Source organism: Natator depressus, chromosome 3 (genome assembly GCF_965152275.1).
Source record: "Natator depressus isolate rNatDep1 chromosome 3, rNatDep2.hap1, whole genome shotgun sequence".
Taxonomy (NCBI): domain Eukaryota; kingdom Metazoa; phylum Chordata; order Testudines; family Cheloniidae; genus Natator; species Natator depressus.
Window position 1 is genome coordinate 86929910 of NC_134236.1, and position 27482 is coordinate 86957391.

Consider the following 27482-nt stretch of genomic DNA (forward strand, 5'->3'; position numbering starts at 1 on the left):
TCCGCCGCGGGCGAGCGCATGCGCGACACCTCTCCCCGCCCACTGGCTTGGTCCTCTCTCCTCCCGCAGATGGAACGTTCCGTGCTGGAACGCTCCGCGCGGAGGCTGCTACAGGTGGGCAAAGGGGAGGGTGGCGCCTGATGTGGTCAAGGGCAGCGCCGGCCCTTGGCTTGCAGCCCTCCTGCCTCCCTAGGGTTGGTTGTGGATATTTGGATGCTCTCTGACCCCGGTGATGCGCCTTGTCAGGGGCACGTGCCGCTGAATCCAGAAAAAAGGACACTATTGCCAGGAGTCAGAGTGGGGCAGTAGGGGGCATGGTGTGGAGGCGGCATGGCAGCCTCTGCAGGATTTGAAGCTTTCTGTAAAAATAATCAAAACTCAGCCACATACCAGTGCTGTGCGCTGATTGCTGCCAAAAGTAGAGGTAGGGTTTATAGCCACCTTTCAGCCTTTAGAGAGTAAGTAGCTCTTCAGTACGTGTTGCCCCTAAAATTAAAAATTATGGGCTCAGCCGTTGTCCTACAAGAACATTGGAATATGCAAATACTCATTCCAAACTTGTTTAATGGCGAGTAACACACCACCAGGTGTCACTATGTGATGATCATACTCCCAGCCCACCAAGGCCTGAATGCGGTATTGGCAACCCCAAAATCATGAGTCAGCCTTAGCCCTCCCTCCCCCAAATAATGAGATTGTTCCCAAAATCATGAGATTTAAAAAAAACCCCAAAAGACTATATTGTGATTTTTGGTCTGTTTTTTAATTTTTTTAAAAATAGCCCTTCACTTTGGACAAGCCATGGACTGTGTACGGTCATCAATGTTTAACCATCTAGCAGTCTAATGCTATGTTTCCATCCTCTATATTAATGCCTGTCAAACTGCTGATGGTGTAATACTATACTATACTGAGCCTTCTGAACAAAATTTTTTGGATTCCAGGAGTGAATTATTCTGTTGCTAAGATATACATGAGTTGACAGGCCACTGTGTCCTAGCTTCATTTTTCTGTATAGTGAGTATGCTCTTGAATCCGAGAGATACGTTAGATAACAAAAGAAAAACGCAGTTTGTAACTCAGACATGCACCACACTTTCAGAAATTTAGCAAATTTCTTATCACTGTCACTTTTAACTACTTAGACCACATGCTGCTGTAGGGAGATATCTTGGAATTCATAGTAAGCCTGCGATTAGTTTTGCCTCAGGGCTTTGTTCACTTTACAAAGTTGATATTTTATGGGGGTCATTTGCTTTCAGAAGAATTACTACCACACCTTTAACTTCTTTATCTTTCCTTATCTTTTTCAGGATGTTGTCCACTACCTTGACCTCTTAGGAGGATGGAAGACTGCTCAGTGTCTTCAAACAGTGTCCCTTGGGCACAGAGATGTCAATTACAGATGAACACATATGGTGCCTTCTCTGCTTTCAAATCAAGTAGGCTGTACCGGGATGTTACATCACTTGCGGATATTACTCTGAGCACTGAAGTGTCCCAGAAAAACACTTAGAAGAATTCCTTCAAAGTTCTCACAATTTCTAGAGAAGCTGGCCAAGACAGCTGAGTTTGCATTAGTACTGGTCTAGGACTGTTCAGGGGCCCAACATGAGAAATATAGAGGGAGTGGGAGGAGTTGATCAGCGGGGCTGCTGGTAGGCAGGAAGCACTGGGGAGGTACGGGGGGAAGCTGACTGTCGGTGGGTGCTACACACCTAATTTTTGTCCGCGGGTGCTTCAGCCCTTGAGCACCTAGGGAGTGAGTGCATATGATTTTGTGCTGGACAATTGAGTCAAATGGACTCATGATTAAAAGCAATTGCATCATAATTCCAAATGATATGAGAAGGGAAATCCTAAACATCATCCATGAAGGCCGTGAACAGGCTCACCAATCAGTGTGATGGCTGGGCATCAACCAGGACATAAAGAATAAAATATTTGCATATGAACATTGCAGAACTAAAAGACCAACAAAGCACAGAGCACCTTTAATAACAACACCTGTATCAGACAGACCTTGGAAGAGACTATCTGAAGATTTATGCGAATTCAGAAGACATCATTACCAGATCACTGGACTATTTTTCCAGGAATACAGAAATAACCTACTTGGAAGATATAAAATGTCACAGTGTTATAGAAAAAACGAAGAACAGTTTTGCTCACTTTGGTATTCCAGAACAACTAGTGATGGAGAATGGACCACAATGTACTAAGCAGAATTTAAGTCATTCAGAACAAAAATTAGACAAGCCATTTACAACACACACTTTGCTTCTCTGCAAAGGAAAAAGGGCACTAAACTATCTAAACCAGTGCTACTCAAAGTGGTGGTCTGCGGACCATCGGCTGCCAGTCTGCGCGCACATTGGAAAAAAAAAATTGCCGGTCCCCCACATTAGATAGCTTGAGAAGCACTGTTCTAAACTACTACATGCCACAAGGGGTCACAACAGCGATTTCCTTAACTCACCCAACAATATTGTTAATCTATCCAGCTATACTTTTAACCTGGAAGAAGAGTCTGTCCTATCTCGGGGCCTCTCCTTCTGCCCCTCCACCCCCACGCACATGATACAGTTCTGTGGTGACCTGGAATCCTACTTTTGATGTCTCCAACTCAAGGAATATTTCCAACACACCTCTGAACAGCACACTAATCCACAGAAACCTTTCTACCAACACTACAAAAAGAAGGATTCTGTGTGGACTCCTCCTGAAGGTTGAAACAACAGACTGGACCTCTACATAGAGTGCTTCCGCCGACGTGCATGGGCTGAAATTGTGGAAAAGCAGCATCACTTGCCCCATAACCTCAGCCGTGCAGAACACAATGCCATCCACAGCCTCAGGAACAACTCTAACATCATACTCAAAAAGGCTGACAAAGGACGTGATGTTGTCATCATGAATAGGTCGGAATATGAACGAGAGGCTGCTAGGCAGCTCTCCAACACCACTTTCTACAGGCCATTACCCTCTGATCCCACTGAGGGTTACCAAAAGAAACTACACCATTTGCTCAATAAACTCCCTGAAAAAGCACAGGAACAAATCTGCATAGACACACCCCTAGAACCCCGACCAGGGGTATTCTCTCTGCTACCCAAGATCCATAAACCTGGAAATCCTGGACGCCCCATCATCTCAGGCATTGGCACCCTGACAGCAGGATTGTCTGGCTATGTAGACTCTCTCCTGAGGCCCTTCGCTACCAGCACTCCCAGCTATCTTCGAGACACCACTGACTTCCTGAGGAAACTACAATCCATTGGTGATCTTCCAGAAAACACCATCCTGGCCACTATGGATCTAGAAGCCCTCTACACCAACATTCCACACAAAGATGGACCACAAGCCGTCGGGAACAGTATCCCCAATAATGTCACGGCAAACCTGGTGGCTGAACTTTGTGATTTTGTCCTCACCCACAACTATTTCACAATTGGGGACAATGTATACCTTCAAGTCAGTGGCACTGCTATGGGTACCCGCATGGTCCCACAGTATGCCAACATTTTTAAGGCTGACTTAGAACAATGCTTCCTCAGCTCTCATCCCCTAATGCCCCTACTCTACTTGCGCTACATTGATGACCTCTTCATCATCTGGACCCATGGAAAAGAAGCCCTTGAGGAATTCCATCATGATTTCAACAATTTCCATCCCACCATCAACTTCAGCCTGGACCAGTCCACACAAGAGATCCACTTCGTGGACACTACGGTGCTAATAAGTGATGGTCACATAAACACCACTGTATACCGGAAACCTACTGACTGCTATACTTACCTACATGCTTCCAGCTTTCATCGAGACCACATCACATGATCCATTGTCTACAGCCAAGCTCTGAGATACAACTGCATTTGCTCCAACCCCTCAGACAGAGACAAACACCTACAAGATCTCTATCAAGCATTCTTACAACTACAGTACCCACCTGCTGAAGTGAAGAAACAGATTGACAGAGCCAGAAGGGTACTCAGAAGTCACCTTCTACAGGACAGGCCCAACAAAGAAAGTAACAGAACGCCGCTAGCCGTCACCTTCAGCCCCCAACTAAAACCTCTCCAGCGCATCATTAAGGATCTACAACCTATCCTGAAAGACGATCCCTCACTCTCACAGATCTTGGGAGACAGGCCAGTCCTCGCTTACAGACAGCCCCCCAACCTGAAGCAAATAGTCACCAGCAACCACACACCACACAACAAAAACACGAATCCAGGAACCTATCTTTGCAACAAAGCCCATTGCCAACTCTGTCCACATATCTATTCAAGGGACACCATCATAGGACCTAATCACATCAGCCACACCATCAGAGGCTCATTCACCACACATCTACCAATGTGATATATGCCATCGTGTGTCAGCAATGCCCCTCTGCCATGTACATTGGCCAAACGGGACAATCTCTATGCAAAAGAATAAATGGACACAAATCAGATGTCAAGAATTATAACATTCAAAAACCAGTTGGAGAACACTTCAACCTCCCTGGTCACTCAATTTCAGACCTAAAAGTGGCAATTCTTCAACAAAAAAAACTTCAAAAATAGACTCCAACGAGAAACTGCGGAATTTGAATTAATTTGCAAACTGGACACCATTAAATTAGGCTTGAATAAAGACTGGGAGTGGATGGGTCATTTAAACAAAGTAAAAACTATTTCTCCACGCTAATTTTTCCCCCTACTGTTACTCACACCTTCTTGTCAAATGGTTGAAATGAGCCATCCTGATTATCACTACAGAAGTTTTTTTCTCCTGCTGATAATAGCCCACCTTAATTGATTAGTCTCATTACAGTTGGTATGGCAACACCCATTTTTTCATGTTCTCTGTGTATATATATCTTCCTACTGTATTTTCCACTGCATGCATCCGATGAAGTGGGTTTTAGCCCACGAAATCTTATGCCCAAATAAATTTGTTAGTCTCTAAGGTGCTACAAGTACTCCTCATTTTTTTTTCAGAACAAAAAGTGATCTTGATCATATTACTAGTAGTCTACATTACCCACAAGTGAATGGAGAGGCTGAGAAAGTTGTAAAGACAACCAAGAAAATCCTACAGCAGGAAGATCCATTCCCCACTCTTCTGAGTTATAGAGCAACACCCATGCCAGCTAGTGGATATAGTCCAGCACAACTCTTGATGGGAAGACAGTTCAGAACTATGGTTTCAACTTTGGAAAAGAATCTATCTTCCAAGCAGCCAGACACGAAGAGAGTAGCCAATTTGGATAAAATGGCAAAAAGAGTCTATGAACACTTTTACAACAGATGACACTCGGAGAATTGCCTGGTCTAGAAACTGGTGACTGTGTTTCTGCAAACTGGATGGAGAAAAAGGATGGACAGCTCCAGCTGTTGTAGACTTCTGAGACAAACACCATTATCTTGGAATGTTAATGCAGAAGGGTGTGAACCTGGCTTGGAAACGGGTACAGTCATCATTTGACCCAGATGAAATGGTTCTTGGAAAGGTTGAGGGTCCATACCAGGGGTGGGGGCAGAATCTGGGAATGCCAGGGGAACACATTTCTTCTCCACCTCAGCCATGTAAAGATTCCCTGGAATAGACAATACCATCTGGGGCTACAGTATTTTTTCTTTGCAGGCCCCCTTCCTTTGGGCAGACATGGCCAGGAAGCCAGACGGGCTGCTAGGCATCAGTATTAGTGTGGAAGTACAAGGCCTTTCATGCAGCTGGTCCTGGACTCCTGCAGGTCTCTGGGGAGGGTAAATCCTGTGCCCCCTGGTGGGGTAGAAGTCTGAGAAGCGAGCCTCATGGAGAATTCCTCCCCAAGAAAGATGTGCGGGGGGAAGCTCCTGGTCCTATATACTTCAACAGGAGTAGGATCAGCCCCCCCTCAGCTCGATTAACTTCTGATAAATTAAGGTAGAGTAAATTGAATATTAACATTTTTGTGACTTCTAATTGAACTGTGTTTTTTGATTCATGAATGAACTTCAGGTAGCAAGCATACTGAAAAAAAAGCCCCACCTAGGGAAATTTTTGTTTATTCCCAGAGCTCAAACACTTCTTTGGAACAGAAGTGAGCTGGAAGAACATTCTGGGTGTCTGCATACAAATAAAATCCACAGTAATGAATATGTAACTCCTTCCTTTTACCAACATTTAATAAACAATAGTGTGGTATATACCTAGGAGATGCAAGCATCTGTTATTCTTGGCCGTACCTGCCTGGAAGCAGCAGACAACCTGAAAAGGAATTTCAGTAACACCGGTGGTGAATCTGCTAAACAGTGAATTTGCTGCTCTTTTCTGTCCTGCATTGGAGGGCTAGAGATTAGCAGGATGGGGAAGGTTTATGGGAATTGGGAGGATGGTTGGTAGGAGTGGAAATGTCAGGGAGTCAGGTTTTCTAGGGTACCTGAGCAGAATGTGGCACTTGAAGGCAATTGCCTGAGTGCTTATTGGGATCCATGATGCACGAGATTACACTAGGTCTAGCAACTGCAGTACTTTTCCTTCTTGCCTCTGAGTAGTGGCCCACTGGATGTGCTACCAAGTACTGTGTCAGAGAAAGGTTGGCATACCACCCACACCAATGATCTCACAAGGGGGTGATTATTACAGTTGTGTGATGGTGTTTCTCCAGATGCTTTGGGACTGATTCTCCTCTGGTTTACACAAGTGTAGATCAGGAGTAACTCTGCTGAAGTCAGTGAAATTACTTGTTATATCACTATAATGAGGTCCTGGATCATTGTGTATTTATATGTGTATATTGGATATATTAAAGTTTAGATGAAAAATGTAATCAAAAACTGAATTTTTCAAAATTTAAAATCAGCCCTTACACACACACATGCACACTCTGCTTCCTATGTGAGGCAGTTTGTCCTAATATTGTTTAGTTTATGTAACCACCATTATCTCTATTAAAAATAGTAAGTCCTGCTTCACCTCTTGCTAGGATTCAAACTATCACATGGTGTCAGATGAGAAAATCACTAGAAAAGGGTTCCACAAATTCACCTGGAAGTGGAAAGAAATGGGTTCTAATTTTTTATTGTTCCCAAAAATCCTATGGTCAGCATACTCCCATTTTAGCTGAGCAAAGAATAAATGAGCTCCATGTAAAAGAATCTTGCACACAATTGTTTGCACAGTAAGTTTATTATCTAGCTTTATTCTTTAATGCATATTAGCAATTCTTTTCAAGTTAAACCAAAGATGGTGACCTAGGGCATTTGTATGGTATGGAATGAAGTGATTTAAAGGTCTCTGGAAAGCAACATATTTAAAATAATTTGCTTTTATTCTGTAACCCATCAGCATTTTCATTGACAGCGTAATAGGGCTTGCTTCAAAGATACTATAAGAATTGTAAAACTCGTTCTTGTGGTTTAATAAGAGCATTGTACAAATTACATCTCTTTGTTTATTCTTCATATTTTTTGTTTTCACACATAGAAATTTCAAGTGAGTGACCCTAAACATAACTGCTTTATCATATAAAGACCCTGGGTGATATATTTTCATTTCCCCCCAGCATCGGTAATGGAATAGAACATGGTTTCTTTTGCTTGTTTTTTCCCTTCAGTGCTGTAAAAAAGTTTGCGGTGTTGCTGCTGTGCGGTATCAGGCTGTTGGACATGTGTTGATGCTCACAGCACCACTGACCAGAGCTGCTTTACTGAAACTCACTGGCTTTCCATCAATCACAAAGTTACGAATGCAGCCAGTGAAGGAGTTGCGTGTGGTCAGGCTGGACGTTAGAAGGGACTCTGGAAGAATCAAAGAAAAAAGGAGAATTAGAACCAATGATGACAGAAGTACCATTTACAACAACTTTAAATAAAGCTGGCTGAAAACTGGGGAAATGATTTTGAAAATATTTTGAAGTTGTTTCTGTATCGCAGGTTTGAAATTGACCCATTTTCTGTTTCTTGAAGCAGGATACTTTTTACTGAAATTATTAAAAAAAAATCAAAATCATTTCTGAAAAAACTTCTTTTACCAAAACCAGAGTTTTCAGTAAGACCAGTTCCAGTTCTAGCAAAATTCCAAGGGACCAAATCTGGCTCTCTGGTACATACAGGCAATCTCAAATATTTTTATTGTGCAGATAGATTTAAAAAGACACAAAATCAGTAAAACAGTAAAACCTTAGAGAAGGTGCCACAAGTACTCCTTTTCTTTTTGCGGATACAGACTAACACGGCTGCTACGCTGAAACTGGTAAAACAGTATTAATCAGTATTAATCAGGGGTCTCAAACTCCGTTTACCCTAGGGCCAGTGCCAGTCCTGAAATCCTCCCAGCAGGCCAATAATGTCACTCATGGTGCCCAGAACTCACCCCCCAAAACTCCGCCCCCCACCTGTCTAAGGCTCTGGGAGGGAGTTTGGTGGGGGAGGAGGTCTGGGGTAGGGGATTGGGGTGCAGGCTCGGGAGCGAGTTTGGGTGCTGGGTGCAGGCTCTGAGCTGAGGCATGGGGTGGGGGTGCAGGAGGAGGGGGTGGGGTTGTAGGTTCTGGAAGGGAGTTTGGGGCTGGGAGGGGGTGTGTGGGAAGGGGGTGGGGTGCAGGCTCTGGGAAGGGTTCAGGGGGTGTGGTGCTTACCTGTGGCTCCAAGGTGGGGCAGGCCGGGGGGCCTCCATGTGCTGCTGCCCCCCAGACACCGCCCCTGCAGCTTCCCATTGGCCACAGGGGCGCTCAGGGTGGGGCAGCATGTGGAGGCACAGCCCCGCCCCACCCTGGGGCCACAGGGAGAGGCCGGCAGACACGTGGAGCAAGCAGGCAGATGCCGCTCAGCTCTGCTGCGCTGCCAGGGCCCCAGGCCATTTTAAATGCGGGAAAGGAGCACTCGGGGGCGGCAGATAGGGCCAAGAGAGAGACCCGGCTCTAAAACTGCTGGAGCCTCGCAGGCCACATTGAGGAGGTTGGCGGGTTGCACATGGCCCACGGGCCGTGAGTTTGAGACCCCCGGTATTAATATTAATACTTACCTTTTGTATAGCTCTTTCCATCAATAGATCTCAAAGCGGATTACCAAAGAGGTTAGTATCATTAGCCCCTTTTTATGGATGGGGAAACTGAGACCTAGAGATGTGAGACAACTCGCCCAAATGGCCACTGGCAGAATGGTGTCTAGACACCAGGTATTCTGAGTCCCAGTGCAGTGTTCTATTCACTAGGCCACCCTATGATATATCTTGGGTGTAGTCAGTACAACAAGAAAACTGGAATAAGCCTAATTCTACAGCATGGTTTTGTATGGGACTATCAATCAATCATGGTTTATGAAATGGCCTGATTTAGTAGCATTAGTATTACAGCTGGTCAGAAAGTGGAAAAATATTCCCCTAATTTTTAATCAAAACTTTTTTGGATGGAAGTTTTTTTGAGAGCTAATCAGGCTGCCTAGTACTGCGGTTTAGGCCTTTAAATTTGGGCATTGGGTGCCTAAATCCCTTTGTAGACCTGAGTCTAATTTTGTAATTTCTTGTGATATAACTAAATATAACCAAACAAAACAGACACATAAGGGTAAATGTGTTATCTGTTTACTATATCTACATTCAGTGTTATGTCTTGTAGTGAAGTTCATTACTGGATACTTCTGTTCCAAGATGATAATAATATCATGGAGTCAATATGTAAGGTCTCTTTAGTATTTTATAGTTAATGCAGAATTATAAAGTTCTGTTATCACAGGCCAGAACAGCATTCACAATTACCACATTACATATCAGGTTAGTTTTTGTGATGATTGTTTAGAAGTTCTAAGAAAATTTCAGTTTAGAATTAAAGAGGGAGCAAGCTTGTGCACAAAGCTGTTGTTCCTTTCCGACTCATTTCTTCCCCCTCATAGTGTGGGATGAATGAGAGTATCACACTCTCAAACTACTAATCCAAGATAAGGAATATAATAATATAATTGTATTGTTAATGCTATTCTTGATTGACATTCATGGCACAGAGAAATAATGCTCAATGTTACCACAGAGAAATGCAGATTTTACAGAAAGTGATTTAAAAGTCAAATTACATCCTCTTTTGACTACAGTTTGCATATGAAAGCGCAACAGAGTACTGAATAATGGAAGTAAATATAGTAATCTTGGCCCACACCACACAGATGGTCTGAGTCACAAAGTCACATTAACTGACATCTGTGCATTGGAAATCAACAGTCAGAATAAGAATTTTCATGTCGTATATTCAATGTTCAAGGGAGTTGTTGCTTGGAGGAGTTGGAAGCCTAGCAACGCAGGACCTGGAGACTAAAACTATGCGGGAACTAGAATTTCTGTCCCATTGCAAATTTCACATTCCCCCCCTCCACAAAAAGAGTTCATTCCAAATTGGAACAAAAAAAATCAGAAATGCATGGTTTTTTATGGGGCCAGCAAGCCAGCTCTCCAGCTGCCCAGGTGGCTCCCCAAATATCTCCACAGCTGCCTGGAATGTTTAGATTCCATCAAATCAACATTTTCTGATGGAAAACTGTTCTTTCAGAAAATTTTCAACCACCTCTCCTTAAGCTGTCAAATTTGACCAGGACATTAGGTCAGTTCTTCAAAATTTGGGATTATGTGAGGAAAACAGAGAGCACAGAGGAAGGGTGATTTTCACTGTCTAGAAGAAAACTAAACATTTCTGTTTCTGTTTTAAACTGTGTTGGCATTTTGGTACAAAGTTATAACAACACCAACAAGTCTTACCTGGCACACCTCCAACAAACACAGGCTCCCTCTGGTCAACTGCTTTTGGATTTAGAGGTCCTACTACATGGTTTACCTCAGAGTCCACATCGAGCTGCACCACATTAGAGGCTCTAATAACTGGAATGCAAAGCAAAATCTTGTCAAAAAGAGCCCTAATTATAAAATATATCATTTATGCTTTGTATGGCATATGAAGATGTCTATCTGATCTGCTGTATGGTATGGGCTAGATTGTCTGTGGCCCTTGTGTAAGCCTCCCTTGGCTTACAAAGTGCAGGCCCAGGACGCACTACTGTCCTTGGGCATGGACTGCTTCTTCCATGCAAACTTGCTTTGGGGACTGTAGTGGGGCGGCTGCCCCACTCCATGAGATAAAGGGCTGGAACAGGCCAGAGAGGCTGCACAGACCAGCAGCCAATCAGCAAAGGCCTGTGGAGAGCCAGTAAGGGCAAAGGAAGAGGCAGCCAATCAGGGCCGGGCTGGGTCCTACATAAAGGCTGCCTAGCAAGGGAGGAGGACTGGCTCCTGAGGTAAGGAGATAGCACCTTGGCCAGAGCAGTGCTGGGCAGGCTCAGGGGATCAGAGGAGAGCTCTGGCCCAGTTACCTGCCAGGCTGTGGCCCTTGCTAGAAAGGGCTGAGAAGGTGCATGGAGCCAAAGGGGAAGTGGCCCAGGGAAGCTAGGCAGACAAGAGGGGAGTGAAGGAGGGCAGAGAGAGGCTGCCGCTAGAGGGTCCCTGGGTCGAGACCCAGAGTAGCGGCGATGGTGGTGAGGGGCTAGACTTTGGGGTTGTGATTGGCCACTGAGGCAGGTGCAAGCTGAAGGACTGTTACCACCCCCTGGAAGGGGGTGAGACTGGAGTAGTAGACCCTGTCGGAGGGTAGTGTCCTGAAGAAGTGGACACTGCTGAGTGGGGAGTAGGGCGGTTCCCAAATCAGCAGAGCAGACAACAGGTGAGACACCACATGCAGCGGGTGCTCTGCAGTGGACAAGAGCTAGTTCCCAGAGCAACCGACAGGAGGCGCCAGCGGTGGTGAGTTGTGATCCCGTTACAGGGACCTTTCATCCCAAATGCTGGTGAGTTGAAGGCATGATCCCTACTCCCTCTGCTCTGACCCATGAGAATGGACAACCATGGAGGGAGGATCAGGTTCCATGACCCTTCTCAGTGGTAAGATCTGAGATTTACTCACCTGCAATTCTGTGCCACATGCCATCACAGAGACTTTGTTTTGGTGTAACTGAGGTTGAAAAGTGTCTGATTCCATTATTCAGTTTCACTATAACCTGGAGAAAAACCAATGTAATTCATACTGTAAAATCTTTTCTTTATTCCATGCCCATCACTTCCCTCCCCCCTCCCTTTTTTCCACCTTGTTGCACTAATGCTAGGTTCCCAATTTTGACATTTATAAATTTAAAAGTGATTGAATCAATTTCCTTTACACTAATTCTTAAGAGATCTTTAAAATGAACCACATTTTAAGCTTCTAACTTCAGCAGTTTTTGCAACATTTGTGTTCTGAACACAGGGAAAGATTTTTGTTTTGTTTTTTACCCTCAGTTAAAAAAGAATATACCTCAACCAATTTCACTCAGATTTCCAGAACTACAGCCTTATTGATTATTTTTGTATTGCTTAGTACTGCACAAACACTTAGTAAGCAATAGTGTCTGCCCTGAAGAGCCTACAATCTAAACAGAGAAGACAGACAAAGGGTAGGAGAAAAGAAGTATTGTTCTCCCCATTTTATAGATGGGGAATCAAGGCATAGAGAGCTTAAGTGAACTGTCTAAGATCACAAAGGACATTTGTGGCAGAGCTAGGAACTGAACCCAACTCTCCTGAGTTCAGTGCCTTAATTGCAAGACCATCTTTCCCCATAAAGACTGCAATAGCAGTTGTGGAGCAGCTCTGTCCGTGGCAGAGTGCAAGATTCCTTCTGAGGACTCACAACTCATGCACATACAGCCCATTTACTCGGGCTGTGCAAAGATCCAGATATTAGCCCTTAGGGTATGTCTACACTGCAAATGGAGGTGTATTTGCAGCTCAGGTAGACATACATGCACTAGTTTTCATCAAGCTACACTAAAATAACAGTTTAGCCACAGTGGCATGGGCAGCGGCTCGGGCTAACTTCCTGAGTACATACCTAAGTTCTTGGATGAGATTGTACGTGGGCAGCTAGCCTGAGCAGCTGTGGTCACACTGCTATTTTTAGTGTATTAGCTTAATCAAAGCTAGTGCATGTATGTCTACCTGAGCTGGAAATTACACCTCCGTTGGAGTGTAGATGTACACATCTAATATTCACAGGTTGGCCACTGAAAAGGATTAAAAGAAATCACTCAGCTTTCATTGTAGAGGAAATGCCAGTGATAATTAGGGAACATTTTAATTTTTCTCTGGAGGCTATCAACATAAGAAACTGCAATAAGCCTCCTTCTCTTTTTACTTCCCCTTGGCCTTGGCCAAGTTTATGGGCATCACTAGCAAAATCAAATACAAAAGACTTTGGAAAGGGTCTACTGGCCTAATAAAAGTGGTCAGGTGAGCTGATGGTGGTGAACTAAGATGGTTGACTGTTTAAACGTAAGTGAAAAGGGCTGGCCATTCTGGTTTATCTCTTGTAGAAGTGTCTGTCAATAAATGAAACAGAAAGCATTTTTCAAAAAAAAGAGCATTGACTGTGATTAAAGAAAATCACATCAGAAGTATACATCAATTTGCTAAGGGGGTAACTGCATGACCATTTTGATGAGGGGAAGGGATCTATACTTACCTATGCCTTTCCCTACCCTATCTTATCTGTGACTCCCATCTATATTATATGCATAGTAAAGATCACACTGGACCAGTCATGTATAGATCCATAGGTTAACAGTGCCATGACAGCGACACCATATGCAGCTGCAAAAGGCTCAGAGGTTAATGTCCCCTGTTAATTTATAAAGATCAAAACTTGTTACAGCTCTAGCCTCCATGCCTCAGTTTCCTATCTTAAAAGTGGGAGAAATGATTCTTTCTCCAAACATTTGTCTATTTGGGAGCCTCTCTTAGTGTGTGTGTGTGTGTGTGTGTGTGTGTGTATATATATATATATATATATATATATATATATTATGTGTGTGTGTGTGTGTGTGTATATGTGTGTGTGTATATATATATATATATATATATATATATATATACACACACACACACTAGCATTTAGCAGTTTTGGTTGGGGTCTCCAGGTGTTACTGTAATACAAACAAGCAATAATAGCAACAACTGTTAATCTCAAACCCATTGTTTTCAATTTATAGTTTCCAAAACCCTGGGGGGGGGGGGCTCTGATTATCAGCCCAAGAATCAGGTGGGAGAACCCCCTCAACGTGTCTGCTAAAAAAAGATGAGTACAACTCAGATGTCTCTTTTAACATGCAGTAAATAAAAATGTATTAACTCACCAAGAAAATGAAATCAAGTCACCTTCCTTGTAACTGTTATACATTTTTAATATGCAGATGAAAGCAGTACCAAAGTGTCAGTGTTCCTCTTCCCTTTCATCTGTACATTAAATATTAATTGTTGTTGCCAATAAAGTGATTTGATATTGGCTGATAAATATTTATGTACATTAACAGAAGTATCTGGGTTGTGCTTAACCTCTTCTTGTTTAATGGGGTAATATATTTAGGAAAGAAAGAAGATTCAAAGAATAGTGAGTTTGTTAGACAAAAGCTGCATGTAGCATTGAATCCAAGTAAACTGGAAAGAACTAGGCATAACAGTTAAGAAAATGTGACCTTCCTTATACCTGTCCTTGTTTCATGTGCATATTCAGGTACTCCCCATTCACACTGTGACCATGCATTAGGATTCCTGAACTGCTTCGGGGGCGTATTTCAAAAACAACTTCAAATTTCAGGCCTAAACTGAAGGATTCATCTGAAGGGAGAAAAGTGAACAGTCACACAATGTCATTTCTGTACCCAGATTAATTGTGAAACTGGACATCTACTACATTGCAGCGTACAGTTCTAATGCTGACTTCTGGTTTTAATATTGTTACAAATATTTTAGTCTTGAAGATCCTTTTTGACAGCAAAAGGGAAAGTAGAAAATGGAGACCTTCTAGGCCATTTTGCTGCCAGGGCATTATGCTCCCCTCATACAGCCTCCTAGTGTAAAATTGGCTTGGAGTGAAATTCTGCGGTTCTAACTCAGGCCATGTCTATACGTACAATCCTGCAGCAGCATAGCTCTACTGATACAACCATACCTCTGCAGTGCGTCTGGTGAAGACGCTGTATTCCGACAGGAGAGAGCTCTCCCCTTTACATAAACACCCACCTCCATGGGTGGCATAAGCTACGTCTGTGGGAGAAGCTCTTCTGCCAACGTAGCGCAGTGCACACGAGTGCTTATGTCGGTGTAACTTATATCACTGAGGGGGGTGGAATATTCAGACCCCCTGAGCGACATACATTTTGCCAACTTAGGCTGCAGTGTAGACATAGCCTCAGGGAGTGGGAGTTTTGCCTGAGTAGAGACTGCAGGATTCAGTAGCACTAACCCCCTCCTCCAACCCTGTGGCAGTCCATGGAGCAGATCAGAAACAGACAGCAGACCCCTCCTACTATTCTCTTGAGGTGTTGTGTCCCAGCTTCATCCTCTGCTTGGTCTACTGCCTATTAGGCACAACTTGTCCTAAGACACTTCCAAGAATAAAATACTGTTCCATAGCCTTAAATAACTTAAACTATTTTATTATGCATACTGCTAACTTCCTTCATGACATACAGGAAATCTTTCCAAATGCCTTTTGAGTTAAGTATTTTGTCACTTAAAAATTCAGGGGCAGATCCTCAGCTGGTGTGGTTTGTTTTAGCTCCATTGACTCCAATGAATCTTTAAGAATTTACACTTCCCAATCGTGAGAAGAAATTTGACACTAGTTAACTTGTAAAATATCATTGTTTTTACATACTGACATTCTCCACACCAACATTAGGTAAAGGATATATCGTGTTGTTGAATTGATGTCTCATGACTCCCTGCACAGTGATGATTAAATTAAAAAAAATTCTGCAGCTAGATAGAGATGTGAAGTACAGTAAATACTCCAGTCTTATTATTGGATACATTTGTTCAGTTACACATTACCAAGAATTACATATCCTCCTTCTGATGAAAAGTATGTTCCTGCTTCTGATGGGCCTTCAAAACAAGGAGTCACACTGAATGTCTGAGAAGCAGAAGTGATTGATCTTCCGTTGAGCTGTAAATTGCTGAGACAACCATTAAAACTGTAGACTGAGTTAATCTGAGGAAACAAAGTGAGCGATTATTAAGTAAAATGCCCCTGGAAGGAAAGTAAGTCTTTCGTCTTTCCCTTTTGATTCAGAGCTCTAGCTGGGGTTGTTTATGAATTCTTGGCCTCTGTTTCTCTTTTGCACCATTTCTGCACTAGGTAGGGAAAAGGGAAGCGTGGAGGTATGGGAAGGGACTTTAAACTACCTTTGTGCTCCTCTTACTCTGGGTCCTGCCTGTCCCCTGGTGTCAGTCAGACCAACCTCAGATAAGAGCTAACTTGTGCTCTCATGGCCTTCTCTGAGCTTTGGAAAACAAAATAGATGGAGCGCAGCAGCAGGGCTCCAGCCACACCCTCTCCCCTCCGGGTGAGGACAAGGCTCTACACTCCATGGGTGGCAGAACTACTACCTTGGTATGTGCACCCAAGGATTCCCCAGGAGGAATCCTGGTTGCTTCAGGTTTTGCTTTGTCAAGTTTTTGCTCTTCAGCATCCTCCAATGTGTCTTCAATGTGCAGGGCAGACTCTTGGCCTTCATGTACCTATGTAAAGCTCTCGGGTATCTGAGACAACACAAGTGAAAATCACTGCCTGCTTAAAACTTTCACAATTCCAATGTATATTGGAGACCTTTTCTTTATTGCTGCGACTAACAATCAACAAAATGTCTTTGTCTTAGCTTTCCCTTAGTAAGGTCTACACCCACCTACACATCCACCACACACCCTCCTACCCAAATTATTAAAAGAGAGAAATACAAAAATCCTCAAAGCCAAGCTATTTTATTACCATCTGAGAAGGAAGAAAGTGAAGGAGGGCATGTTATTGATATCTCTAGTTTTTACAGCATTAAGGAGGCTTTCAGATACAATGGTGATGGGGGGGGCATAGAGATTATATTAGATTATAACCAAATTTGTCGGTTTTGTATAATCTATGACATGCTGATAAGAGTTCGCAGGGTTTCGAAGCACACTTGGTCCTTTTGCCACTGAATAGGCTGGGGTGATGCATTTTTGCCAGATTGCACTGCCTGTTCCCTTTTTTTTTTGTTTATGAGGAAGCAGATTTGAATAAATGGCAAAACAGTTTCCCTATTCCCTCACCCCTGGAAGCACACACATTCTTTGTATTGTACGTAGAGTTTATCTTAGGCAAATGGGAATAATTTCTGTGGGAGCCCCTTGTTAAAATGTTAGCAGCCTTCCCTGGTGTAATTCTTCTATTAAGTAGTGCTGTTTTGCTGTGTAACTTCTTTAGAAGGAAAACAAATAAATCCTAATCCTTTTCTGTGGAGAAGCATCTTTGAGCTACTCTGCAGTTTCAAAGCAGCCCTAAAGCCAGTTTAAATAGCCATGTGAGAGGGATCATCCCATTTTAGAGGGATCTTCCAGTGATGCAGAGCTGGCAGAATGATTTCTATGCCATCTTCTCCATTCAGTCTGCATAGTGGGCATGGCCAGAGGAAAGGGGTGTGACTGCTACTTCTGTGGTCCTTGGTGATCCTTAACTGACAATGATAGCTCAGCTGTTTTAGGTTTTGCTACAGGTCCAGCCCAGTACATCACCAGCCCAGGATCCAGGAACACAGTGGTGGCTTAAACCAACCTTTCACCCCTGCCCCTGATTTGTGCTGTGTGGCCTTCAGCTACGCCTGAGGATTGGGGCAAAAATGTACATTAGTAATTTCAGACATAATGTCTACTTTACCTGGATATTTTTTACAGCTTTTCCTGGAGCCACACCCCCTATATAAAGCGGTCCACTGACTTGCCATGTATTATCAACCGAAGGAAGACTTTCTTCCAATACTCGGAGACCATCAATTATCAAACGGCCAGTATCTTTTTCCCGAACAAATATCACCTTGAAAGGGAGAAAATTTGTTCAGTGACAATTTTAACTATTGAGGCAGATGATAATGAAACTGCTGAGGAAACATCACTGTATAGCAGAAGATGAGAACATGAGATAACAGGATATTAGAGAAGATTGTCTGATTCAAAATTTATAAGCCAGCTGCACACCGGCTGTATTTAAACTGTTAATCTTCTCTGTTGGACAACCATTTCCTCCAACATATAAAAGGCTGGTAATGAAACTTTTGTCTTAACATTTTAAAAACAAAATAGAATATTGTATATAGCCAAGATATTTACAGAGACAAGGTGAGTGAGGTCATTTTTTTTTTTGGGACCTCACCCACCTTGTCTCCCTAATATTCCAGGACCAGCGTGGCTACAACAATGCAAAGAAGATATTTACACACACACACACACACATATATACATGTTCACATTTAAGGTGCCCTCACTGCCCTCCCTGCTCCTCTGTCTCAATACTGCTTTAGATCACACAGCCTTCTCTTCCAGCTCTAAGCCTTTCCAAACCTTGCTTGGCCTCATTGTTCTGATCACCTCTGCCTCTTCCACATGGCTGCATGTATGGAAAACAGCTGGATTACTGTAACTGACTAAACTCCTTAGTCCCCAGTTAATGACTTGCCAAAATACTCAGATCTACATGGTGGATTTTAAAACATTAGCATATAGGCAAGTGTACGTGGTTATGGACAAAGACTGACATCCCAATGGAAATGAATTGTCAGATCAGAAGATTCTCTACTATGGTTTCCTGACGCATGTATCATCATAACATCAATCACTTTCTTCAACTTACATTGTGCCAAAGCCCATCATTGTACTTCTCTTGGCTTTTAATCCTTAGCTTCTGATGACCAACATTAAACATAAAAATCAGCCGGCCATGGGCAACAAAAAGGGTGATGAAGTTGTTTTCCTCTTGATCAGAGGCATAAAAGATCATTCCATGAGATGAATGAGTTTTCAGACTAATGGAGAACTGTGATCTGTCAAATAAAAACATGTCGTTTTAGTAACAGAGCAGATGTAAACTGACTGAAGTCACTATGCAGAGACAGGAGAATTGAGACCTGTTCCCTTATGCCAGAGAATGTATTCCTTGTTTATGCAAATTATGTTTTAGATGTATATTCTATATGGTTGTTTGAATAGGAGGCAGAGCTGTTACCAAGTAGAGGAAAATCCATCTCACAAAGAACTCATCTTTTGAAAACTAAATCCTAGGGAGTTAATAAAAAATACAGATCAATCACGAAGAAGTGTATATGCATTTCTTACATGCTGTGACAGAGTGCTGGGCTACAGCAGCTGATCCAGCACTCTGATCCCTGCAAGGTAAATCAGTTGCCCCGCACACACCTGAATATGGGGAACTGTGCCAACTTGATAGATTGAGGCTAGGCGGGAGAGAGTGAAAAGCTAATTACCTCATTAACTCAGAAGGGACCAAGGCACAGGAAGAAAGTGCGAAAAGGGGGCGAGAAAGGAAAAGAGCTGTAGGCTGGTAGAGCCAAGGCCACAGGAGGTCTCTCCCGTGCGGGGCTCAGAAGCCTTAGAGTCCCAGGATATTCGTAAAGCTGCTGTACAATCTGCAAAGGTGGTGGATGTGAATCTTATAAATAAATCACTGTGTGTTTCACCTGAAGAAAGTCTCCAAATTGTTTGTTTGGAAAGAGGCTGGAGTGGCCCATGCCCTGCCATATCCCCGCAGTATTAAAACAGAAGGTCTAATTGCCACAGTACTTAAAATGTCATCTACACTAGGGCTCCCAATATGGCAAGGTCCGGAGAGTTAGTATAGTGGAGGCCTGAGTGCTCACTAGTCCGGTCCTTTATGTTATAGCAGTGGTGGTAGCTGAGTTCCTGCTCGCTCGCACCTCTCATTTAGTCCAAGGTTTAGCTTGGCACCTCTCAGGATTTTCTGTCAGATTTGTTGAAATGCTTAATATCATATACACTCGCCCACAAGGAAATATTTTAAAATGTCAAAGTCATGGGTATTTTTAATCAACATTAAAATCATGAAACCTATGACTTCCATGTTAATTTTTTTATAAATACATTAATTAATAAACAAATGTAGCATTAGGGAGGAATAGAAATTGGGTTCTTTTTTGTTATCTGTCTCACATGGACTACACTTTGAACTTCATCAAGGTTACAATAGTTGTTTGTAAAATACTGTATTGAAGCAAAACAAATTCAATGGTTTCATTGTGATTCAGTAAATGCCATTCTTCCCTCTGAGCCAGTGCCACAGTATGTTTAGGGGCCACTGTGTTGTTGAATCTGATGGTTTTTGCATAAACATTAAACCAAGATTCTGATCCTTTGTGTTCAATAGACTATCATATGGCACTTTCTGTGTGAGTATGAGCATTAAATATCCTTGCTATGCAGACCGAATGAACCATATGTAGGGAATTACCTTCATTACCTACAATTCCACTGCTTGTCCTTTGCTTCATGTCCTAATCCACTTCGCAGTGCTGCTAGACAGCTGCCATGTTCCACACAAGAGGTGACTGTACTTCAGTGGCTGGGGAAGTGATTGGTATTTAAATATGTTCATTTCAGGCCATGCAGTTTTCCCTGATGTCATTATTGCTTATGTGTGCAAAGAGAGAGTTTGATATTGCCTGTGGTTGGATGTGTGCTTTTGGAGGGATTCGTTATGTAAATATATGATATTGTAATAGTATTAATACTGCGTCAAATCCTGCATTTCTTACTCAGGCTAGGCTCCCATAGAAGTAAATGGGTATTTTTGCTGAGTATTGATTGAGTCAGGACTGCAGGCTTTGGCCTGTGTCTTTTTGCATTTTAATATGGGAGGGATGTAGCTGGCTTGCTCAGAGGTTTAACATATTATTATTAGCAGTATTATTGCACTAGCATCCAAATTGCAATAGGTGCCATACAAGCAGATAGGGAGGCACAATTTCTCAAGACACAAAGCAGATGAAGAGCCCATGGCAGGGATACAGCATATAAACACAGTAACCAAGGTAATGGCAGCAAACACATCTTGTTAGTTCAAAGTTCTTTGTTTGTTTCCATGGCTCTTTTCCCTGAGAGTGAATTGTTTTTATTTCTCAGGTCACTATGTGATGCTTTACCTGTCACTGAAATTCTTTGGTATGTGGTCAAACTCTTGCCGGCTGTTTGCTATTCCTCCAAACTGGTTTGCATGTTCAATTGCCGTGGGGTTCTTGGACAACTGGCAGCCAGAGTCTCTTTGCACACTCATTTCTTGATCTAAATTTTTGAGGCCAGTTGCCTTTGAAGTTCTTTCTTTTTCTCTTCCCACCTTCATACAAAGAAAGCCATTACATAAGTGTTTAAAGTGGGTGTGCATATGACGAGCAGCGACAATACTGTTACCAATACAATATTACCAATACTGGCAGGTAAATATTTTGCATTGCTTATAAAAATATCTGGAGTTGTTCCAAATCTAATCAATATAGCTGTCCCCAAATAATTCTATTGTATTTAATTTTCAGCTCCATGCCCACCACTGATGCAGAGAAACACAGAATTTCTAACTGCTTAGCCAACATATAATGGCAATTCAGTTCTTATGAATTTGCCTGAGCCCATTGTGGTGGTCTTCCCCCCCCTTTTAAGGATGTGAGCTCTGCTGCAATTCAGCATAGCATAGCACAGGGATCTACAACCTTTGGCATGCGGCCCGTCGGTGAAAGCCACTGGTGGTCCGGGATGGTTTGTTTACCTGCAGCATCCACAGGTTTGGCCGATCGCAGCTCCTACTGGCCAATGGGAGCTGCGGGAAGCGGTGCGGGCCAAGGGATACTGGATTTACACCAACGCAAGTTGACTATACTCAATGGAGTTGCATGGATGTAGCTGAGAGCAAAAATTAGCTCACTGCTTTAAGACTAAAGACGAAACAGAAGGGGGAACGTTCTGTCACACTTTTTAGGAGACCTCAAATTTTGTTTTCCAATTCTACTAATGAGGAAAGAATGATATGACTGTTTCCTGAAGCTGTGGCAAATGCAGCCCTGTAAGTGTCCAGCAATAGAAAAAAGAAAAGGAGTACTTGTGGCATCTTAGAGACTAACAAATTTATTTGAGCATAAGCTTTCATGAGCTACAGCTCACTTCATCGGATACATTCAGTGGAAAATACAGTGGGGAGATTTATATACATAGAGAACATGAAACAATGGGTGTTACCATACACACTGTAAGGAGAGTGATCACTTAAGGTGAGCTATTACCAGCGGGGGGGGGGGGGGGGAGGGAGGGGAGGGAACCTTTTGTAGTGATAATCAAGGTGGGCCATTTCCAGCAGTTAACAAGAACGTCTGAGGAATAGTGGGGGTGGGGGGTGGGGGAAATAAACATGGGGAAATAGTTTTACTTTGTGTAATGACCCATCCACCCCCAGTCTCTATTCAAGCCTAAGTTAATTGAATCCAGTTTGCAAATTAATTCCAATTCAGCAGTCTCACGTTGGAGTCTGGTTTTGAAGATTTTTTTTGTTGAAGAATTGCAACTTTTAGGTCTGTAATTGAGTGACCAAAGAGGTTGAAGTGTTCTCCAACTGGTTTTGAATGTTATAATTCTTGATGTCTGATTTGTGTCCATTTATTCTTTTACGTAGAGACTGTCCAGTTTGGCCAATGTACATGGCAGAGGGGCATTGCTGGCACATTGGTAGATGTGCAGGTGAACGAGCCTCTGATAGTGTGGCTGATGTGATTAGGCCCTATGATGGTGTCCCCAACAGAAAAGTTACAGTGGATTGTCCTTTTACTTTTGTTATAAAATCAAACAACCCCCCCCCCCAAACCCTAACAACCCCAAACAAAAACTAGCAAATTATACAACTGACACCCTTTTTGATCCTTTGGCTAAGAGATCAAGTGTAGTATCTGATAAGTTCTTGTTGGGAGAACTTGCAGAGGGTTGGATTTGATATGTTCTTTCCCATCTATAACTACTATAATACTATGATGCTCTGACTTTTACTACATCTTTCTGTATATCTCCTTTCCCCAGATAAACCATTGGGCTAGGCATAAAGAAGTCATTTTCATTAGCAGGTAAAAGCATCAGTAGCTGGTAGAGCATTTTAAAAGTCTCTTTTAAAAATGGGTGAAACTATAATGAAAAAAGTCTTTGATGAATCTTGGAATCTGCAAAATGAGATCATCTGTTTGAAATTATGTAATATTCAAAGGGGCCATGTCCCATCCTCTGTTATTTTTCAGATGTGTCTTGGAACCACAAAAAATCTGGCCAGCCCAGGATCATGAGGCAGTATATGTGGACTTCGGCAAACTGTAAATTGATTTCAGAGTAGTCACAAGTCAGATAGTGCTAACCTTTTTATTATGGCTTCCTTTGGCTTTTGAAGAGTTCTTTCCTTTCTTATGGAGAAGGGCAACTGGAGGGGAGTCAACGGGGCATCCATAAAGAGAAGTTCGCACTTTCTCAGGGTACCGCTGGAAATCTTCCACTTCAACCTCTCGATCCAACCTGTGTTTCAAAGAGGGGATAATGTTAAGAATAGCTGACTGAGGTGTAGCAAAAATAGCTTTTTAAAAATAGAATGGAAAAATAATTAAAGTATCCAAATTAAGCTAGTATAAAATATATAATTTTTTCACTTATCACCAGGACAACCACAGAGATCTTCTTATTACAAGTGAAATTTTAGAGAGCTCTGTGACTTCAAATCATGGGGAAAAAGTTGGGCTCATTGTGTATATATAACATTTTGCCCAGAATAAGGGGAGTGGATAGCTGTGCTGACCCAGAAGCAGACTGACCTTGCTCCATTGGGGTTCAATCTGTGAAGGACCAATTCTGCTCTGCACATTGCCCAGGTGAGTTGCCTGACGTGCATCGGGGAATGGAGATAAAGTTCTACCTCTTCCTACCAGTGCAAGAGGAGGCGTAGCTGTTCTGTTCTGTCCCCTCCTTGGGCTGTGACCTGCGGTGGGTGGCTAGTGCAGGGCAAGAGGCAATCTTGCTCTAACTGATACACCCATCAGTCCAATTTCCCTGTATGAATCACCGTCTTGATAATCTGATATTTGGAAAATAAATCTGACTACATTTAAGTTCATAGTTACTAGTGGGTGGGTGCACACACACACAAAACACTCTCCCAGCTGGCATTAGTTGGTATCCTTCTTGGCAGTCTCAGCAGAGGGGATGAACAACCCTCTCACCCACACACAGATGGTCCTTCGAGGCTAGCACAGTGGTGGGACAATATGTGCAGTTTGCTCAGCATCTGCCTGTCTTATATCTATGTTGTTCATAAACAAAGGATTTCAGTCTGCAGGACTCTCAATCTGGCACCATTAACCAGCAATAAATTTCAGAAAAAATATTGAAATAGGAACATTTTAGAAAATGATTTAGATCCACCATGCTTAACAATTTCAACAAGACCAAACTCCCAGCTCACAGGCTTTGTGAGATACTGTCATATCCTTTTATTACAAAGGCAGAGCTGTAAATTATATTATACAAATGTAAATTATTCTGCAAATTACACATTGCACCAAAGTAATTAGCAAGTATGGTAATGGCTGATTTACCTCAATAGTTATTTCCACTTCAACAGTTTTTTAATGTAGAAGGGCAGTTCTGAGGCATTTCATAGTAAATTAAAGAAAAAGGTGTTTGTATACATTGGGTAACCCCACAAAATAAGGTAAAATATTTCATCGTGAAAATAATCAGTTCTCGTTGGTATTTATTTTCTATGCTGTCAGACACAGACTGTTTGATGTGTACTGTTGTGGATGTTACCTACCTGATGAAGTAGGCGTTGCTTATACACCCAGTGAAATTGGCATATTGAGTACTGATGGGAGAGCCACCAAAGTAGAACTTCTTGGCACTTGCAGGCTTTTGCTCTGTTTTGTCTCTAGCTGGATTCTTTTTGCTATGTTTTTTGTCATCTACTATCAGCTCGTATCTGCAAAGAGAAATCTTCTTTTTCACAAACTGATTCTGAAAGAGCTTATTCAGAGTTATTACACAGTGTGTTATGCATGCCAATGTTCCCATAATGCTGAACTCAGCGTCTGATTCCCTAAATAGCAATATCAGAAGACAACCTATTTCCTTCCAGCTATGCAATAAATGGTGGTGGAATTAGCCAGCGTGGTAGCTTGGAGTCCAATGACCAAAAGCTCCAGTGAGATCTTTGAGATACTCCAGATATTCAGAAAGCCACAGTACACTATGGCTAAGACTAAATAAACTAATTGATCACAAGTGAAAGGATGGAACAGTATATGGAAAAGTGAGATACCATACACACATCATATCACTTTGGTGTTTAAGATGATATTGTATTGCTTTGGCGTAATCAAATCTCATTCTGCAGCATGAAAACTAATTGCAGCAGAAGTCAGGAAAGATTTCACCTCTCTAATGCCAGACTGCCTATATTTGGAGCTTCTGATTCAGGCTAGGAAGGGTTAAATATTTATTGGTAAATGTCAATAAGCATTGATTTCACCATACACAGACAGACCGACTTAAAAATGTTTCCATCTATAATAATTGAAATTTACAGATAGACAAAGTAAGAAGAATGCTGCTTGAGAACTCATTAGAATTTGGTTTTTGGCTTTTTACTTTGTATATTTTGTTGTGATGTTGACAATTTGTGTTTCAGTGGTTATAAAACTTTAACTTTTTTTGAATCTCAGTGTTGACTATCATTAAACAATTGTTGTCTGAGCCCGCCATAGTCTGACCCTCCATAATTTTCCACAACTGTGAACATTTAAATTGATAAAAATAAAAAGGTGCTTAAAATAAACATTGATATTATGTTAAAATTATAAAAAAATCATCAAATTCTGCCAATTCTAGATATTGATCAATATTAAAAGAAGAATATTGGATCAAACAGATCTAGGTTCTGATCTGGTATGACAGATCCTGAGGTCAAAATGCTCACTGTAGTATGTCAGTCCTCATGATGACTATTTCAGGGCTAAAGTTTCAAAATGTGACCTGTGCTCACACGTAATTTTGAGAACAATTTTTCTTAAATGCCATAATAAATTACAGAGATCACACATGAAAACCTCCATTTAATGCACGAAAACTGTGCAGGTGAGAGCACAAAGTATGTGTGCAACGATTTCCTCTCACAGAGTTGCATATGCACATATGAAGACCAGGAGGAAGACTTTTGGATAATTTGGCTTTCAAATTACAAAAGATTATTATTATTTTTTTAATACTTAAAGTACAATGATGAAATAAAACCTTCAGGGAAAATGTTTCAAGTTTTATAAAAGTGGATGTGTAGACTCACTCACTGCTGTCAGGAATCCAGCATATTTTTGTCAATGCTAAAAATATGAACTTGTTTCCCCATATACTGTATAATGACTTTTTTGCATAAAGATACCTTGGTTAATTTAAGTTTTTACTTTGTTTTAACTAAGCAAAGCAATCACCCCTTCTTTAGAATTAATCACATTAGTTTTATTAAGGTGCTTTTACAGGTGAGTACAAAAAAAGTCAATAAAATTTACAAGAATATTTTTTTCAGAATCTTAGTGAAAAGACCCATCTCCAGGCCATGATTCAGCCATTTGGATTTTGGGCTTGTGTTTTTTAACTAAAGAAGTGATAATCCCTTGAAATAGGACATGCTGTGAGAAAAGCTCCTAAAGTAGGGGCTTTGCAATCTCTGCTTTGCAAAAGCAACATTAAAAGACATTATGTACATAAAGAGCTACATATCATACACTATATGTGGTAGAATCAAAGATATTGAACAGCTTTACCTTTCCTGTGAGACAGAGGTAATGATAAAATGGGTTTTGCCATCATTGTAGCGTGTCTCTTTTGACTGAACTTCAGTTCCCATAGCATTTAAAACCACAGCACCATCGTTCATAGAGATGGAGAACATATCTGGCTGAAACACAAAGAAAAACTTGTTTCAGGAGCAGGTTTAATACAGAAAGCTTTAAAAGTTACATGAGTTTTCCTTTAATATTTATTTTCCTTTTTGCTTGTTAGCGATGTGTATTATTGCCATTCCCCCCTGGGTTTTAAGTGTGTGCAGAGCAGGGCCAGTGAGAAGTGAGACTTCTTTTTATATTAATGTCACCCTTTAAACCACAACGCTCTGAGGTCTGGTACCTGATTATTTCCCCCTTATCTATGACACAGGCTCCATCAGTTTAGCAATTTATGGTGTTTACATTCAATTTGTGATTCTGGGTTTCTTTTTTACAGAATATCTGATACTTCAGGCTAGCCACTGTGGTGAGCCCAGCATATTTTATGTTCCTTTTCCCCCAATCAGACTGCAAATATGAACTTTGCTTAAGCCCATTTCTTAATTCACAATTGTCTAGAGAGATAATTTACTCTGGGAGTGAGGCATTTGGGACTGCAGCCCCAAACAGCGGGAATAATTTATCTATTCCACTGAAACAGGCATCCGTACTATTTGGTTTTAAGGTTCATACTTAGCTTCTCCCAAGAGCAGACTGTATCTGAACTCTCTATTGGAGAAGAGAGTACTTCGCATCTCACAAGATTAGGGTCTTAAT

General features: G+C 41.9%; 2 protein-coding genes across 3 annotated transcripts in view; one reads left to right on the plus strand and one right to left on the minus strand.

Annotated features, from left to right (window-relative positions):
* Window positions 1-30: 30 nt before the first annotated feature.
* LOC141984839 (uncharacterized) lies at window positions 31-23191 on the plus strand. 2 transcript variants are annotated; one of them, XR_012638816.1, is made up of 3 exons: window positions 31-114; window positions 1314-5916; window positions 23145-23191. XR_012638816.1 is itself a non-coding variant. In XM_074948264.1 (2 exons), the coding sequence occupies exon 2, from the start codon at window positions 2914-2916 to the stop codon at window positions 3835-3837; it is 924 nt and encodes a 307-aa protein (XP_074804365.1). In that variant the 5' UTR covers window positions 31-114; window positions 1314-2913; the 3' UTR covers window positions 3838-7529. The 2 variants fall into 2 exon arrangements, 1 of the variants encoding a protein (XP_074804365.1); XM_074948264.1 differs by lacking the exon at window positions 23145-23191 and having other exon boundaries at window positions 1314-7529.
* The window catches only part of LAMA4 (laminin subunit alpha 4), a 150046-nt gene continuing 129712 nt past the window's right edge, over window positions 7149-27482 (minus strand). The window contains exons 28-38 of the mRNA XM_074948260.1: window positions 26706-26839; window positions 24704-24868; window positions 23259-23412; window positions 21021-21211; window positions 18698-18887; window positions 17729-17884; window positions 15871-16030; window positions 14522-14652; window positions 11909-12002; window positions 10714-10833; window positions 7149-7772 (exon numbers count right to left, since the gene is read on the minus strand). Coding sequence (XP_074804361.1) covers window positions 7627-7772; window positions 10714-10833; window positions 11909-12002; window positions 14522-14652; window positions 15871-16030; window positions 17729-17884; window positions 18698-18887; window positions 21021-21211; window positions 23259-23412; window positions 24704-24868; window positions 26706-26839 — 1641 coding nt within the window. The 3' untranslated portion in view covers window positions 7149-7626. The remainder of the gene's footprint in view (window positions 7773-10713; window positions 10834-11908; window positions 12003-14521; window positions 14653-15870; window positions 16031-17728; window positions 17885-18697; window positions 18888-21020; window positions 21212-23258; window positions 23413-24703; window positions 24869-26705; window positions 26840-27482) is intronic.

Excerpts from the sequence above, each read along its gene's own strand:
- LOC141984839 (XM_074948264.1), top strand. The coding sequence starts at position 2,914 with ATGAATAGGTCGGAATATGAACGAGAGGCTGCTAGGCAGCTCTCCAAC.